At 38.4% G+C, this 15,551-nt stretch overlaps 2 protein-coding genes across 6 annotated transcripts in view; one reads left to right on the forward strand and one right to left on the reverse strand.

Moving 5' to 3' along the window:
* LOC106877411 (phosphoserine phosphatase) overlaps positions 1-9,789 on the forward strand; it is a 20,882-nt gene extending 11,093 nt beyond the window's left edge. For all 4 annotated transcript variants that reach the window (XM_014926308.2, XM_014926305.2, XM_014926306.2 and 1 more), the window contains exons 3-6: positions 4,531-4,665; positions 6,835-6,980; positions 8,018-8,166; positions 9,431-9,789. In XM_014926308.2, the coding sequence (XP_014781794.1) occupies positions 4,531-4,665; positions 6,835-6,980; positions 8,018-8,166; positions 9,431-9,532 (532 nt within the window). In that variant the 3' untranslated portion in view covers positions 9,533-9,789. The remainder of the gene's footprint in view (positions 1-4,530; positions 4,666-6,834; positions 6,981-8,017; positions 8,167-9,430) is intronic.
* Positions 9,790-13,029: 3,240 nt separating this feature from the next.
* Positions 13,030-15,551, reverse strand: part of LOC106877410 (GPI ethanolamine phosphate transferase 3) — a 21,264-nt gene continuing 18,742 nt past the window's right edge. For both annotated transcript variants that reach the window (XM_052972145.1, XM_014926304.2), the window contains exon 5: positions 13,030-14,681. In XM_052972145.1, coding sequence (XP_052828105.1) covers positions 14,472-14,681 — 210 coding nt within the window. In that variant the 3' untranslated portion in view covers positions 13,030-14,471. The remainder of the gene's footprint in view (positions 14,682-15,551) is intronic.

Raw genomic sequence — 15,551 nt, forward strand, 5'->3', positions numbered from 1 at the left:
CGAATGCGAGATGTTGAATGGTTCCGATAGATGGCCATTCACCTGTATGACCGAGCAGATGCCGCTGTATAAAGCAGCTATCCACCCGTGGAAGACCTGACCAAAGCCAGCTGCCAGGTATCGATGGTCGACCCTATCGAAGGCTTTAGACTGATCTAAATTTATCAAAGCCCCACCCGCGCCAGCTTCGTTACCCACCCTCTCTATGATGTAAGGCATGAAATGGAGGTTGTCGTGGATAGACCTGGTCGGCACGGCGCATGTCAGCGCCTTGCTGATCAGTTTGCCCACGACAAGCGCCAATCTTCAACTCTGCATTGAGCAGAGTGATGGGCCTAAAGTTCCCTATAATGTCCCCGTTGTTTGGGTCCTTTCTTAGCAAAGCCACCACTCCTCAACAAACAAAAGCAGGAATTTTCTCGTTTTGTTGCCAGTTGCACTAGACGTTTGCCAAGACACCCACAAACAAGTCTGGCATTGACATATAAAGCTCGTAAGGCAGACCATCCAAACCCGGCGATCTACCTCTCGTGCAGCCTTTCATCGCTTCCTGTACTTCCCAGGCAGATATGGGTCCTTCGCAGCACTCGGCTTCGCTGGTCGAGAGTTGCGGCAGGCTGTCTAGGTACACACCGAAGTCTGTTCCGTCGTCCATCCTACTGTTCATCCCGAACAATTGAGCAAAGTGCTGCTGAAAGGCCGCGCACATCTGCTTCGGTTCCGAAATCTCGCAGTTGTTCTGGTCCACCAAAGACCGAATGGTTGCTCTGTTGCCACGCTTCGCCTTAGTCCCCTCCCCGCTTACTGAAAGTGCTTTAGCTCTGACAACGCAGCCTTCATGCTTGGCATCAAAGTGTTGGTCGAGGGCCAACTTCGCTGCTAACACGTCGGTTGCGATGCCTGTCCTAAGAGCCTCGTCTAGTTTATTAACTAAATCCCGCTCTGTTTTCTTACGTTCTACAGCTAGAGCCTTACTAAACCTAATTGATTCTGCTCTAATTGCCTGCTTCAGGGCGAACCACCAGTTGTTATTGATAATTGCCCTGGTTAAAGCCCTCTTAACTAATAAACTAATCCGGTCTCTGTAGGCTTTGCACGCCATTAACAACGCGTTTAGCTTCCAGTAACCGGGACCTTGTCTATGGAGCCTATCTAAGTCGACCGTACAGATCACGAATTTGTGGTCCGTGTAGCCGACTATGTTGAATTGTGGACACCCTATGCTATCCTTATCCACTGGCCTACAGAAAATTCTATCTAAGTACGATCTAGACGACCCGATGCGATTAGTCCAAGTCCACATTGGCACATTCGGGTTGTCTAGTCGATACTTGTCGGACAGCTGAAAGCATCTGAGCAGGTTGGCAAGGCTCTTGCATCCCCCTTTCCTATCAGATGCTCCCGCACCCACCCTATCGATACGTTCGCCTAAGACAGCCTTCCAATCCCCAACTAGCACTAAAGTGCGAGAAGTACCCAGGAAAACCTCCAGACGTTTGAAATAATCCGACTGCCCTGCTCCTGTCGGAGCTTAGGCAGCCAGTAGTCTAAAGGCAGCGCCGTCACTACTATCGACGTCCAGGACCACCAACTTACCTTCTGGATCCAGGAAGACTGCCCTTATTTTCAAGTCCAGGCCTTTCCGAAATAGCACCGCAGTACCCCCACCGCCCGCTTCCGGCCGACACGGAGATAGGAAAATCTCGTATCCGCCAAAAAGGGCTGCGAGTTCCTGTGGGTTGGAGAGCCTCATTTCGCTTATGGCTGCTACATCTACACTGTAAGACCTCAGGTCGTTCAACAGGTGACCTTGTTTCCAAGGCGACCCGAGGCCTCTCACATTTATGCTTCCGATTCTGAGAATTACCATGTTTTTTTCAAAAAAGGAAAAAATTAGAGGAGAAAAGGCTCTACTTACTGTTTTCTGGTGGGGTGGCTCCCCTATGTTTCCGTGTGGGTGTTTCCACTAAATTCCGATAAAGTCTTTGGGAGAAACCTCTCCCTAGCGACCCAACATCATTCGGAAACTTTTCTTTTATTTTATTGTAGTTTTCTTCAGTGATCTTTAGTGTGAGTATGTGTGCTGGTGGTGCGTTGTGTAGGGGTATAATGAAGTTTGTGATATTTGCATTTGTACAGTTTTTAAAAAAGTTTAATAAGTGTTCATTTTTGGTGTTGATGGCTGTTACGTTTGTGGTGTGTGTGATTGTTGGTGTTTGCGGTGGAGAAGGTGTTGCTATTTGTTGTGAGTGTGTTTTGTTGTTGTTGCTGATGATGTTGGGAAGCTCACCTTTTTCGCGCCTCCCCTCTTTGTCAATTGTTTCTTTTGTCTTTCTTCTCTGTTTTTTCGTTGGTGGTACAGTGTGCCACTTCCCTTTCTCACTATCAGTGCTCGCACAATCCGAGCTGATCTGATCTGGAAAGGGAATGTTTGTAGGATCTGGCGAAAATTCTTTTGCAATTTCTGTTGTTGTTGGTTCTGTTATTTTCTTAATAATAATAATAATAATAATAACTTCAACTTTACGATGAAAGTAAACAAACAAAGTTTGTCTTTAGAAGCATTGAGATGTATTGTAAGATACAGAAATAAATTTATTTCTCAAACGCGTGATAATGCTATGAATAGCTTGATCAGGATAAATTATCCATATAATGCAGAAAAATACGTTACCAGCCAGCATTATCACGCGCTTGAGAAATAAATTTATTTCTGTATCTTACAATAATAATAGCATTGAAAAATGCCTTAGGAATGAAAACCCAGGTTCGAAATTTCTCCAAGACATCTGATGAATGCTGGAGGGTATATCAGCCAAAACTTTGTGTTAACAACAAACAAGATGAGGACAAATATCCGTCAAATGTAAATAATGTAAATAATTCCTCATCTCTTAAATGTAGAACTGTATCAGAAAATATGTTTGTTCTTAATCACACACACACACACACACACACAGTTACTCACCTAAAATCATTAAAAAGCAAGAATAAAGCCATTCTTACCAGATATGGCAAGAAAATTGATGTCATGTCCTACTCTTCGTGCCAAAGAGCCATTCTGTCCAAAGCCAGAAAGTCTGGTATAAATCAATCTTGGATTAACAGACAATAAACTTTCAGGTCCCAAACCATGTTTTTCCATGACCCCTAGAAAATGAAATAGCAATATGAATAAGGAACAAGAACGAAGGACAATGCTAAATACACATACAAGATGAGGACAAATATCCGTCAAATGTAAATAATGTAAATAATTCCTCATCTCTTAAATATAGAACTATAATTCCATTCTATAGTAAAAGAGATATCCCAGAACTGACAGCAATTTAGTTTTGGTTTTTGTACATACACTAAAAATATGAGCTGTGTGCATGTAAGAGGAATGGCGTCTGGCCATAGAAAATCTGCATCAATAAACTCCGTCTGACCCATGCAAGCATGAAAAAGTGGACATTAAAACAATGATGTATATGTGCGTGTGCATGTATGTTTGTGTGAGTGAGATTCTTATTTGCCAAGTGTTTGCTGGTATGTAAACAATGGCTCCCTTTAAATGAGGCTCAGGTTTTGGTTAGAGTTACATTAGTGTTTCGAGTTTAGGATTAAGGTTTATTTTAGGGTTTAAGGGATTGGGGTGGTCAGAGATGAAAATCTGTTGCTGTACTGAAATTTCTTTGCACATGCATACAGCTCATATTTTTAGTCAATCTGTTCTAACTACATCAAATATGCTAGCACCCATTTTACTATAAAGGTTTTTATGCAGTAGGCATCCCTGGGTGGTATTTACATTTGATCATTCTTTCAAGTTTTTAAGACCCCTTACAAAAAGAAATAAATAAACCTTCAGTCCTTTGATTGTTATTAGATTTTGCAAAGGAAGACAAATAAGACTGAAACATGTCTAAAGTTGTCCCTGTGCTGCTAAACATTCAGACTCACCATGCAGTTCATAATCAATTGTTAAGATTCCAGGGTTACCTCCTCTATATTCCTTGATCAGAATTATTCATTCCATGATTTGATTTCATTACTATAGTAATTAATCTAATTAAAATTAAATCAAGTATGATGTACCCACTTTACTTTTATGGGTAGGATTTCCACAAACAAACACCTGAATACTCTGGGGGAATATTGTTAACACAGTATAGTAATAACTGTGATGGTACTGTACTACAATGTGACTGAAGGTTGTTTTAACCATTCCACTTCACTTTCATCAGAATATCCTAATCTTGATATGCACTCCCATCATTGTCTTCTTCGTCACAACCATCATCGCCTCCACCACCATCATTGCTGCCATGCATCTCCAACCCCACCACCACTACCATCATCATTTTTACATATGTTTTTCCATGATTGCAATAGGTGAGACAGGTCATCTCCATCTGCAGTTCTTTTGTCAACATGATGATAATGGTGATGATAGTGATGAAATAAAAGGGCTAGAAACTAATCAATAGATATTGATCTATTGGTATTTTGTATTTTTTATTGTATTTTTCCCCCTTTTCTTTTTAGTACCATTGAAGCAATGAATGGTAATATTAGCTTCCAAGATGCATTAAGAACCAGGTTAAATATTATTAAACCAAGTAAAAATATTCTTAAACAGTTTCTAGAAACTCATCCACCAAAATTAACCGATGGAGTCAAGTAAGTTATTTTGTTTGTTTGATTTGCTTTTTTCTTTTTTTTTGCATTAATTTGTCTTTAATTATCATTATCATCTGGTTGAGCTCCCTCAAACATTTTCAACTTGCACATCTCATCTGTGTCAGTCCTACATTAGTTGAGCAAGGTCTTCGGGAAGGCATCCAGTGTTTCTGGGGAGTTGATCTACGTACGTTGTGTTTGGATGACCTGCTCGAGTACGGCCATGCTTTGACATCCATAGCCATAGGTCACTTTACAGGACATTGCTGACAAGCTCTTGTTTAGCTCATCAACAATGTCCTGTGAAGTGCAAGCACCTTTCCCTTTTAATGGTGGAAATGGGCAGGATATATCCATTCAGTGGGTTCTTGGTAGGATGAGTTCTCTAAGATACATCTAAGACTGTTCTTAACATTCAGGTGTCAATTCTGTGTAACTGGCAACGGCCACGCTCAAAATGGTGCACCCCATGTGCCACCCGCACAAGAGCCAGTCTAGGAGCACTGGCAACGATCTCGCTCGAAAATCCCACGAAGGCCAGCTAGGCGGCACTGGCAACAGCCACGCTCAAAATGGTGTATTTCATGTGTCACCCGCACAAGAGCCAGTCCAGGGGCACTGGCAACGATCTCGCTCGAAAATCCTACGACGGCCCATCTATAAAATGTTTAATTAATTATTAAATGATATTTAACAATCTTTTTCTAATTCTAATTTTGTTATGAATATTTTTTTAAATTCTTTCGTGGTTTATATTTCTAAATAATAATAACAACAGTCGATTGGCAGAATCGGTAGAGCGTTGCAAAAAAATGTGCATTTCTTCTAGCTCTTTACATTCTGGGTTCAAATTCTGCCTAGATCAACTCTGCCTTCCATCCTTTCGGGGTCGATGTTATCAACTTAACATCTCACCCAAAATTTCAGGCTCTATGCCTGTACTAGTAAGGATTGTTATCATCATCATCATCATCATCATTACTATTGACAGTGCCAGTGGCACATAAAAAGCACCCACTACACTCTCGGAGTGTTTCCAGCTGTGGAAACATTGTCTGATCAGACTGGAGCCTGGTGCAGCCATTGGCTCTCCAGACTTCAGTCAAACCGTCCAACCCATGCCAGAATGGAAAACAGACATTAAATGATGGTGATGATGATGACATGAGGCAGCGAGCTGGCAGAATCATTAGCATGCTGGACAAAATGCTTAGCGATATTTTGTCTGTCGCTACATTCTAAGTTCACATTCTGCTGAGGTCGACTTAGCCTTTCATCCTTTCGGGGTCGATAAAATAAGTCCCAGTTGAACACTGGGGGTCAATGTGATCAATCCATCCCTACCTCCCCCAAGCTGCCCTTGTGGCAAAAATTTGAAATCCTTATTTCTATTAGCACGACCATTAATGTGCTGTACAAAATGCTTCATGGCATTTCTTCTAGTTTTTTTACATTCTTAAGTTCAAATCCAGACAAGATCAACTTCGCTTTTTCATCTTTTTGGAAACTGATAACATAAAGACTCAGTGGAATACAGTAGACAATCAGCTACTTCCCTCGACCTAAAAGAAATTGCTGGCCTTGTGCCAAGATTTGAAATGGTTATTATTATTATTATTAGTAGTAGTAGTAGTAGTAGTAACAATTTTGTCTTTCATCCTTTCAGGGTTGATGACATAAGTACTATCATCATCAATTAATTTCCATTTTCCATGCTAGCATGGGTTGGATGATTTGACAGGAGCTGGCACGCTGGAGAGCTGCACCAGGCTACAATTGTCTATGTTGGCATGGTTTCTATAGCTGAATACCCTTCCTAACACTAACCACTTTACAGAGTGCATTGGGTGCTCTTTACATGGCACAAGCCTCCATGTGAAGCCTGATGTATGTATCAGCAATATGATCCTGAAGCTCTTCCTCCATTGTCCAAATTTCAATTTCACAGACGAATGCTCTCCACACACACCATCTGTGCAATTAATCAATACACATTTCTAATTCTAGTAAATTAAACAAATTTGGTAATTAAAAAATGAAAACATTTTTTTCAACCAGTTTGCCATTAGACATAAAATTATTTTCTTCCAAACCATTACAATTTTGTTTAGTAAAGAAATAACATAATATAGCATTTTACTGTATGTTTTACCCCTTTTGGTTTCACAGAGACCTGATACTTATACTACAGGAAAAAAACATTGATGTCTATCTTATTTCGGGAGGATTCCGTACCATCATTGAGACTGTTGCCAAAGAAGTGAACATTCCAAAAGATCATATATTTGCAAACAGGTTGCAGTTTGATCAAGATGGTGAGTATATTATCCATTCAACATTGGTTTTTTTAATGGGAACTATATCTGTGGTAGGATGCTCTTCTTGTCACCAACTCTTATCTGTTTATCATGTAAGGGATTTTTTTTTATTCTACATGTAGTTAGGGTTTCAAACCACCATCTGAAGACTGCTAACCATCTGCAATCTTGTTATTAAATCATAAGCTGGCACTTCAATATAACAATCACCTGCAGCTTTTTTTACAACTCCATATTATTGGAACCATTTTTAAATAGATTAATTAATTCTGCAAAAGACATCACAAACCATTTTGCTTCTTCTTTCACTTTCTTCCTCAAAACATTTTTTCACAGTGTACAGTTACAGGTCATAACATCTACAAGGAATGCAAACATCATAATACTGTTTTGCTCAGCTGGTAACAAGTGAAGCAATGAAATGTCACATTCACACACATATACACACACACACACATATACACACACACACACTCATGTATACATATTTTGAAGCACACATCTGTGTATGCCAGGTCAGCTAACCAACACCAACTTCAGCACAATGGTATTCCATTAAGCACTTCTCAGTGCATGTGTAAGTGGCATCTCTACACACTATACATCCAGACACTCAAGGCAACGGACTGTTTCATATTCAAACTTGTAACCATCCAGCCATAGAAACTATGCCAAAGGAGAGAGCAGAATATAACACAGTCTTCTGTCGGATCCCGTCAAACTGTCCAACTGATGCCAGCATGGAAAACCGATGATAATGTCAGGCTTCTTTCCATATACCAAATCTACTCACAAGGCTTTGGTTGGCCCAGGACGATCATAGAAGACACTTGCCCAAAGTACCACACAATAAGACTGAACTCAAGCCATTTTTAACCACACTGCTATGCCTGCATCTGAACCACTTTGTTAATTTACATGAATTATTATGATAATTACTCTAACGTTTCTTTAAACCACTTGACATTATATTATTTATCACATCATCATCATCATTTAACAGCAGTTTTAATTCACCATTTTTATATTTTCAGGTAATTATGTTAGTTTTGATAAAGCAGAGCTCACTGCCAAGAGTGGTGGTAAAGGACAAGTAATTCAACTTTTGAAAGATAAGCATAATTATAGCAATTTAATTATGATCGGTGATGGTGCAACTGACATGGAAGCTTGTCCTCCTGCTGTAAGTAATCTAATATTTCTATGCACATTGAAATAACAGCTTGGATTGCAATCAAATGTGCAACATAACTATTTTGTGTGCTGATGAAAGGAAATAACCCGGAAATCGCGATACACATTGTTTTGAGCTGAGTGAGGATGCTAGATTCCCTTGTTCGAAAATTTAAGGACACAGATCATGTGGTATAGCCAGCTGGAGACGATGTCTCCTGGGGCTAAATTATAGCAACATTCATCCTAAACCAGGACTGCCATGTTATGTTGGCAAACAATCTTTACTCCAAAGTACTGTTGCTGAATATCTCGTGTTGTGAGATTTAAAAATAGTAATTTTCTAAAAACTATTTACAATTAACTGTAGTCGAGGTTTATCACACATTTTCACATGTATTTTTGTGTTAGCTGAGTTGAACTAGCTACTATGATCACTGTACAAAAACACTGATTCTGCTACTGGGTCCAGTCTTCATTGTGATATGGTGGCTTGTATGCCCCAATGGCCCTGACAGCTATGCTAGCAGAAGACATGTTCCTGCTAGAGCCTGTCATGTTGAACAGGTCAAAGGTTAGATGCCAGAATGATGTGGATCACCTCTTCCCAGAAGTAAAAATAGGTTCCCATAGGGCCAATACTTCTACCTAGAAAAAAAGCAAAGTTACAGAGGCATTGATAACTGAAAAACCAAAATAAAACTGGGAGAGGAAGGCCTTTCCTCAGGGATAAATATGAGGTGGTGCAGCAAAATCTGAAAGAAAACTGCAGGAAAAAAAAAGCAATAAGTCAACTGGAGAGAAGCAGAAAAGGCAGTCTGTAATTGAAAACAGTGGAGACAAATCATTAATGATCCATGGTCTATAGAGAGCGAAAGACTTAAGTAATATACATAGTTTGAATTTTGATAATATATTATCAGGGTTACTTCCCCTACGTTTTTTTATCAGAATTATTCATTCCATGATTTGTTTTCATTACTAAAGTAATCAATCTAATTAAAATTTTTCAACTTATGATATCAAGTACCCACTTCACTTTCATGGGTGGTTTTTCCACAAGCAAACACCTGAATACTCTGGGGAAGTATTGTTATTAACACAGTACAGTAATAACTGTGATGGTACTGTACTACAAAGTGACTGAGAGTTATTTTAACCATTTAAATCAATGAAGTAGTGTTGTGGCTGAATGCTCTTCCTACAACCAGCCATTATTTATAAAGTCAAATAGTGGTTAATATTTTTCTTTTCTTTTCTTTTTTCTCTCCTAGGATGCTTTTATTGGTTTTGGAGGTAATGTTGTGAGGAAGAAAGTGAAGGAAGAAGCAAAATGGTTTGTGATGTCTTTTACAGAATTAATTAATCTATTTTAAAATGGTTCCAATAATGTGGAGTTGTAAAAAAAGCTGCAAGTGACTGACATATTGAAGTGCCAGCCTATGATTTAATAACAAGATTGTAAATCCTCAGTCTTCAGATGGTGGTTTGAAACCCTAACTACATATTTACATGAGACTATCTGAGAGCTTTTTTAACAAAGTCCAATAAGTAAGAATCTATTCTCACCAGAAACCCTTGGAATGAGATAAAACCCTGCCACATATCATTAAAAATAAGATTCAACACACAATGTTTGATGTTGTTTTTGCTTGTTTTGTTTTTTAAACTAGAAGCAGAATCTCAGAAAAAGTGATTGAAAGGTATTAATCCATTTACCAATGATATCAGTAGCATAAATAGCTACAAAAGTCAGTATATTTAGTGGTCAGTTAGCTCCAGTAAAACAGACACTGCTATTGGCCTTCCCTCCATTTTAATATCTAACATCTGCATCATTATCATCTTGATGTGCTAAGACCAAATGTGTTACACTGTCACAGGATTAGTTGAAAGGAGAGTAAGAGAAAAAGAGGAAGAGAGAAGTGTTAATGATGTTAGGTAAGGGAAAGTAATAGTTATTAAAAAGTGAGTTAAAAGGTGAGTTAGTTAAAAGAGAGCTACAAATACAATGTTTAACAGAGGAGTGATGTTCTGGTAGTGAGGTTAAAAATATGCAGATAGAGAGGGGAGGCAGTTATATTAAGAGGGAGAAGCAAATAATGTGAGAGATGCCATGTCAGCTGATGCATTATGCTGTAACATGTTTAGTGAAAGTGAGAGGTGAATTAAATGGTTAAAAAGTTTGTTGAAATATGTGGTAGAGAGAAATGTAAAGTGGTTAGCAGAGGGAAATTTTAAACATCATATATTATTGTCATCATCATCATCATCGTTTAACGTCCGCTTTCCATGCTAGCATGGGTTGGACGATTTGATTGAGGACTGGCAAACCAGATAGCTGCACCAGGCTCCAATCTGATCTGGCAGAGTTTCTACAGCTGGATGCCCTTCCTAATACCAACCACTCCTCTTTTACGTGCCACCGGCACAAGGGCCAGTCTGGTGGTACTGGCAACAGCCACACTCAAATGGTGTTTTTTACGTGCCACCTGCATAGGAGTCAGTCCAGCGACACTGGCAACGACCTCACTCAAATGTTTTGTTCACATGCCAGTCAGGCGACGCTGGTAAAGATCATGCTCAAATGGTGCTTTTTACATGCCATTGGCACGGAAGCCAGACAGCTGCTCTGGCAGTGATCCCACTTGGATGGTGCTGTTAGCGCTCCACAGGTGCCAGTCATTGAATTTAGTTCAATTTCAATTGTGACTATCAAAATAACATTTTAATACTCAATTTTTTACATCTGTCAATCTATTTATCGATCTATCCACATTGACAAATACATCGATGGGTGGACAGTGGAAAGAAAGCTTATATTAGGTATAATGATAAACTTATCATAAATAGGACTATAGATTTTCCAATGAAAGTGTAATATGTTAGTGAAATAGCTACGGATGTTATTTGTAAAACAGTACACCGCCACCACCACCCAATTGACACTTTTAAACAGTCTTAATTATGGAACAATAATGAAGAAGAGACAATGTATTTAACAATGAAAAGGTTTTAGAAAGTTCTGTGAATTTATGCATCAAAAATAGAAACATGGTGTTTCCATGGATCTCACATGTATGAAAACATTTTCACTACATTCAAAACAAACTCCTAGGAAATCTTTTATCTTTTACTTGTTTCAGTCATTAGACTGCAGACATGCTGGGGCAGCACTGCCTTGAAGAATGGATTAACTCCAGTATTTATTTTTGGCTTTTTAAGCTTGGTTCTTATTCAGTTGATCTGTTTTACCAAACCACTAAGTTACAGGGACATAAACACACCAACATTGGTTTTCAAGTGGAGGTGGAGACACATAGACACACACACTTACACATATATGCAGACATTAAACAATGATGATGATATTGAATGTAAAAAGCACCCATTACATTCGTGGAGTGGAAGGGTATCCAGCTGTAGAAACATTGCCAGATCAGATTGGAGCCTGGTGCAGCCACTGGCTTTCTAAATCTCAGTCAAACCGTCCATTTATAAGGTCAGAGTACAAATCCTACTTCAACATCTTTAAGTTGTCTTTTATGACATGCAGAGGTAACATTGGTTCTATTATTTGGCCTGCTGGTCCACTCACAGTTTAACTTCCGCTTTCCATGCTGGCATGGGTTAGACAGTTTAATCAGGGAGGCAGCACCAGGCTCCAAACTGATTTGGCAAGGTTTCCTACAGCTGGAAGCCCTTCCTAATGGCAACCACTGCGAAAATGTACTGAGTGCTTTTTACATGCCACCGGCACGGGAGCCAGTCAGGCGGCACTGAGTGCTCCCGTGCCGGTGGCATGTATAAATAAACTAAAATTATTTAAATACACAGGGCAGTCATTAACGACTTTGTCTATACAATTTCATTATGGGCAGAAAAAGTGTAGTTTATCAAAGCATCAAAACTGTCTGGTTAAAATTAAAACTATTTAATTTTAATCAGACAATTATCACCATTATTATTGTTTTAACATTTATGTTTCCATGCTTGCATAGGCCAAACAGAATTCATTGAAGTAGAGTTCTTATAGCTGGATGCCCTTCTTGTTGCCAATGCTCACTTGTTGCCTCACAAAGTGACGTTTTCCCATGGCCAGACACAATTTCATGGAGGGTTGGAAATGAACACCAATCATGTGGTAAGGCTTATTTACAATGATCACATAATGTCAAGACAAGGAGACACAAATACACACTTGTGTGCATTGTCTCCTTGTCTCAATAACACGCACTAAATGTAAATAAACATCACCATTCTATAAGCAATATTGTTTATTTATAATCATGAAAGCATGTCTAGCTGTTTGAAATCATCATCATCATTGTTGAACGTCCACTTTCCATGCTGGCATGAGTTGGACGGTTTCACTGAAAATTGGTGAGCCAGAGTGGGGGGACTGCACCAGCTTCCAATCTGATTTGGCAAGGTTTCTACAGCTGGATGCCCTTCCTAACACCAACCACTCTGAGAGTGTAGTGGGTGTTTTTTACGTGCCACCAGCATGGATGCCGTTGACCTGACATTGTCATCAGCCATGACTACAGTCTCGCTTGGCTTGACAGGTCAATACAAGCATGGTATATAGCCTAGAGTCTTGGTCACCTGTCACTGCCTCCATGATGCCCAACACTCAAGTGGTGTTTTTTGTTTGCCAATGGCATGGGTGCCAGTCAGACAGCACTGGCATCAGCCACAACTACAATTTCACTTGGTTTGACAGGTCTTCACAAAGACTAAGGAAAATATTATCTTGTTTGGGAGCAGGTGAAGATAGGTGACAGGAAGAGCATCCAGTTAAATTCCATCTGACCTGTGCAAGCATAGAAAAGAAAATATGAAAACAATGAGAGTGATGAAAGACTTTACAACTGTTTAATATAATTAATTTTAATTATCTTATCTGCAGTTCATCATAATATTTCAGTTAAATGAACTTTAAAAAAATAAGCAGAAAGTAAACACACAAGTTGAAATGTAAAAGATAGTTTGAAAACATAACAAATATTTTATTAATGATGTTCAAACATTCCTTCATCGAACAAACATACATGAAACAGAAATGGATAAAAATAATAATTTTTATTATAACACGAATGTTTATGCATCCAAATGCACTTTGAAGATGTAACATGTACAATTATATGTTACTAGTGAACTAATATTCTATATACATTTTATATATGAATTCAATATCTGGTTATTATTACTATTATTGTCATTACAAAATAACAGCTTATTAAAACCACATAAAGAGTGAATCACGTGAATTCTAATAGCACTGAGAAACTGTATTTTAAAAATATATTTGATGTAATAATCCTTTCTGCTATACGTACAAGGCCTGAAATTTTGAGAGGAGGAGTAAATCGATTACATTGACCCCAGTACTCAACTGGTATTTAATTTATCGACCCCGAAAGGATGAAAGGCAAAGTCTACCTTGGTGGAATTTGAACTCAGAACATAGCAGCAAACGAAATACTGCTTAGCATTTCGCCCGGCATGCTAACAGTTCTGCCAGCTCACTGCCTTTATTTGATGTAATAGTGGTTTTTCAATATTTTTGTTGACTGTAATGTACTCATTTAAAAACTGAGTTCCTATATCTTTTTTTTTTTTGTTTCTTTTTTGTTAATTTCTTAAAAATCTGATTGTTGATGGCAATAATGCCTCTTAAAATATAAACAATCCAAAGGTAAAAATAAATGGAACATTTCAAATATGGAAGCTTTAAAATAAATTCTCTATGAAGCAACTACACCATGGCAGAACTAATTAATAACATGCAAAGCTGTTAAATTTGTTTTAAATTTATTTAATGCAGTATCAAACGAGCAAGTAGTAACTTGCTCATTGTTCCTGTTCTATTGCATCTTCATAGAACTGTATCAATGACAAGGTTGTATTTGTGTGATGAAATAAATTCAAACCTTTAGTATTCGGATTACTCTGTCAAGCATAATACTTCTTTATTCACATTGTTTTGAATTAAACATGCAACAAGTCATAGCTTTGAGATTTCAATGATATGGTTCTATATTTTTAGAATGACATTGTAGGGTTTATGTGAGAAGTTGGATCTAGCCAGTTTGAACATAAACAGGTAGAATATTTGAGCCAGATATGACTGGCTTAAATTTTGAAGGGTTAAATTTAAAATTAATTTAACAGCTTTGTGTGTTAGTAAATGGTTCTGCTACAATATAGTTAGTTCAATTTCATCACACCATCCCAGATGAAGCCACCTGCTAAACAAATACAACTCTAAAAGTCTACAAAGTAGTTTTTCCTTAAAGAGCACCATCATCGTCAAGACTGAGATTGGCCATAAGATTCAGCTAGTTTATAAAACCAACGCGACAGAGCAGCTTGTACACGAATCATCAACAGGAAGGTAATTAAACCAGTTAAAAAGGTGACTCCAGACATTGCAGCAGCAAATATAAACCGAGGAGCAAATATCTTCCAAACCATTAAATGTCTTCTATGAAGTGCTGCTGCTGTCATACTGCTAAGTAACTGCAAAATAAAACAAACAAACAAAATTACATGTGGGTTTATTCATTTGTATACACACACGCACACACAATTGTTTGTAGAGAACAGGGGAAATATTTAAAATCCTAATCCATTTAATGGAATCGTTTACAATTTATTTCTTTATGCAAATGTGGCTGAAGTTTTCTACCCAACCACATGGCTTCAGGTTCAGTCACACAGCATGATACCTTGAAAGAAGTGTCTTCAACTATAGCCCCACACTGACCAAACTTTGTGAGTAGATTTGGTAGACAGAAACTGAAAGAAGCCCATCAAATATATATAATGATGAAAGGAAGAAAATGGAGAATTATGGATGTATAAATAATTCATTTGTATGATATATGAGGTTGAAAGATTCTTTTATAAAAACAATACAAATGAATTCTAAATTACAAACCTCTAAAAGAAAAGGCAGATGCCAAATACCTACATATGTTTTGATTCAATGCCAGTGAAATTTTTGGATTATTTAATCTGACATCCTTGAATTGACTATATATATATATAGCCTGGGCAAAGTTTAGAGAGCTCTTACCCCTGCTGGCGACAAAGGGACTCTCACTCAGAGTAAAAGGCAGACTGTATGACGCATGCGTACGAACAGCCATGCTACATGGCAGTGAAACATGGGCTGTAACTGCTGAGGACATACGTAAGCTTGCAAGGAATGAAGCCAGTATGCTCCGTTGGATGTGTAATGTCAATGTGAATACCCGTCAGAGTGTAAGTATCTTGAGAGAAAAGCTGAACATTAGAAGCATCAGTTGTGGTGTGCAAGAGAGACGATTGCGCTGGTATGGACATGTGGTGAGAATGGATGAGGATAGCTGCGTGAAAAAGTGCCAC

Source organism: Octopus bimaculoides, chromosome 12 (genome assembly GCF_001194135.2).
Source record: "Octopus bimaculoides isolate UCB-OBI-ISO-001 chromosome 12, ASM119413v2, whole genome shotgun sequence".
NCBI lineage: Eukaryota > Metazoa > Mollusca > Cephalopoda > Octopoda > Octopodidae > Octopus > Octopus bimaculoides.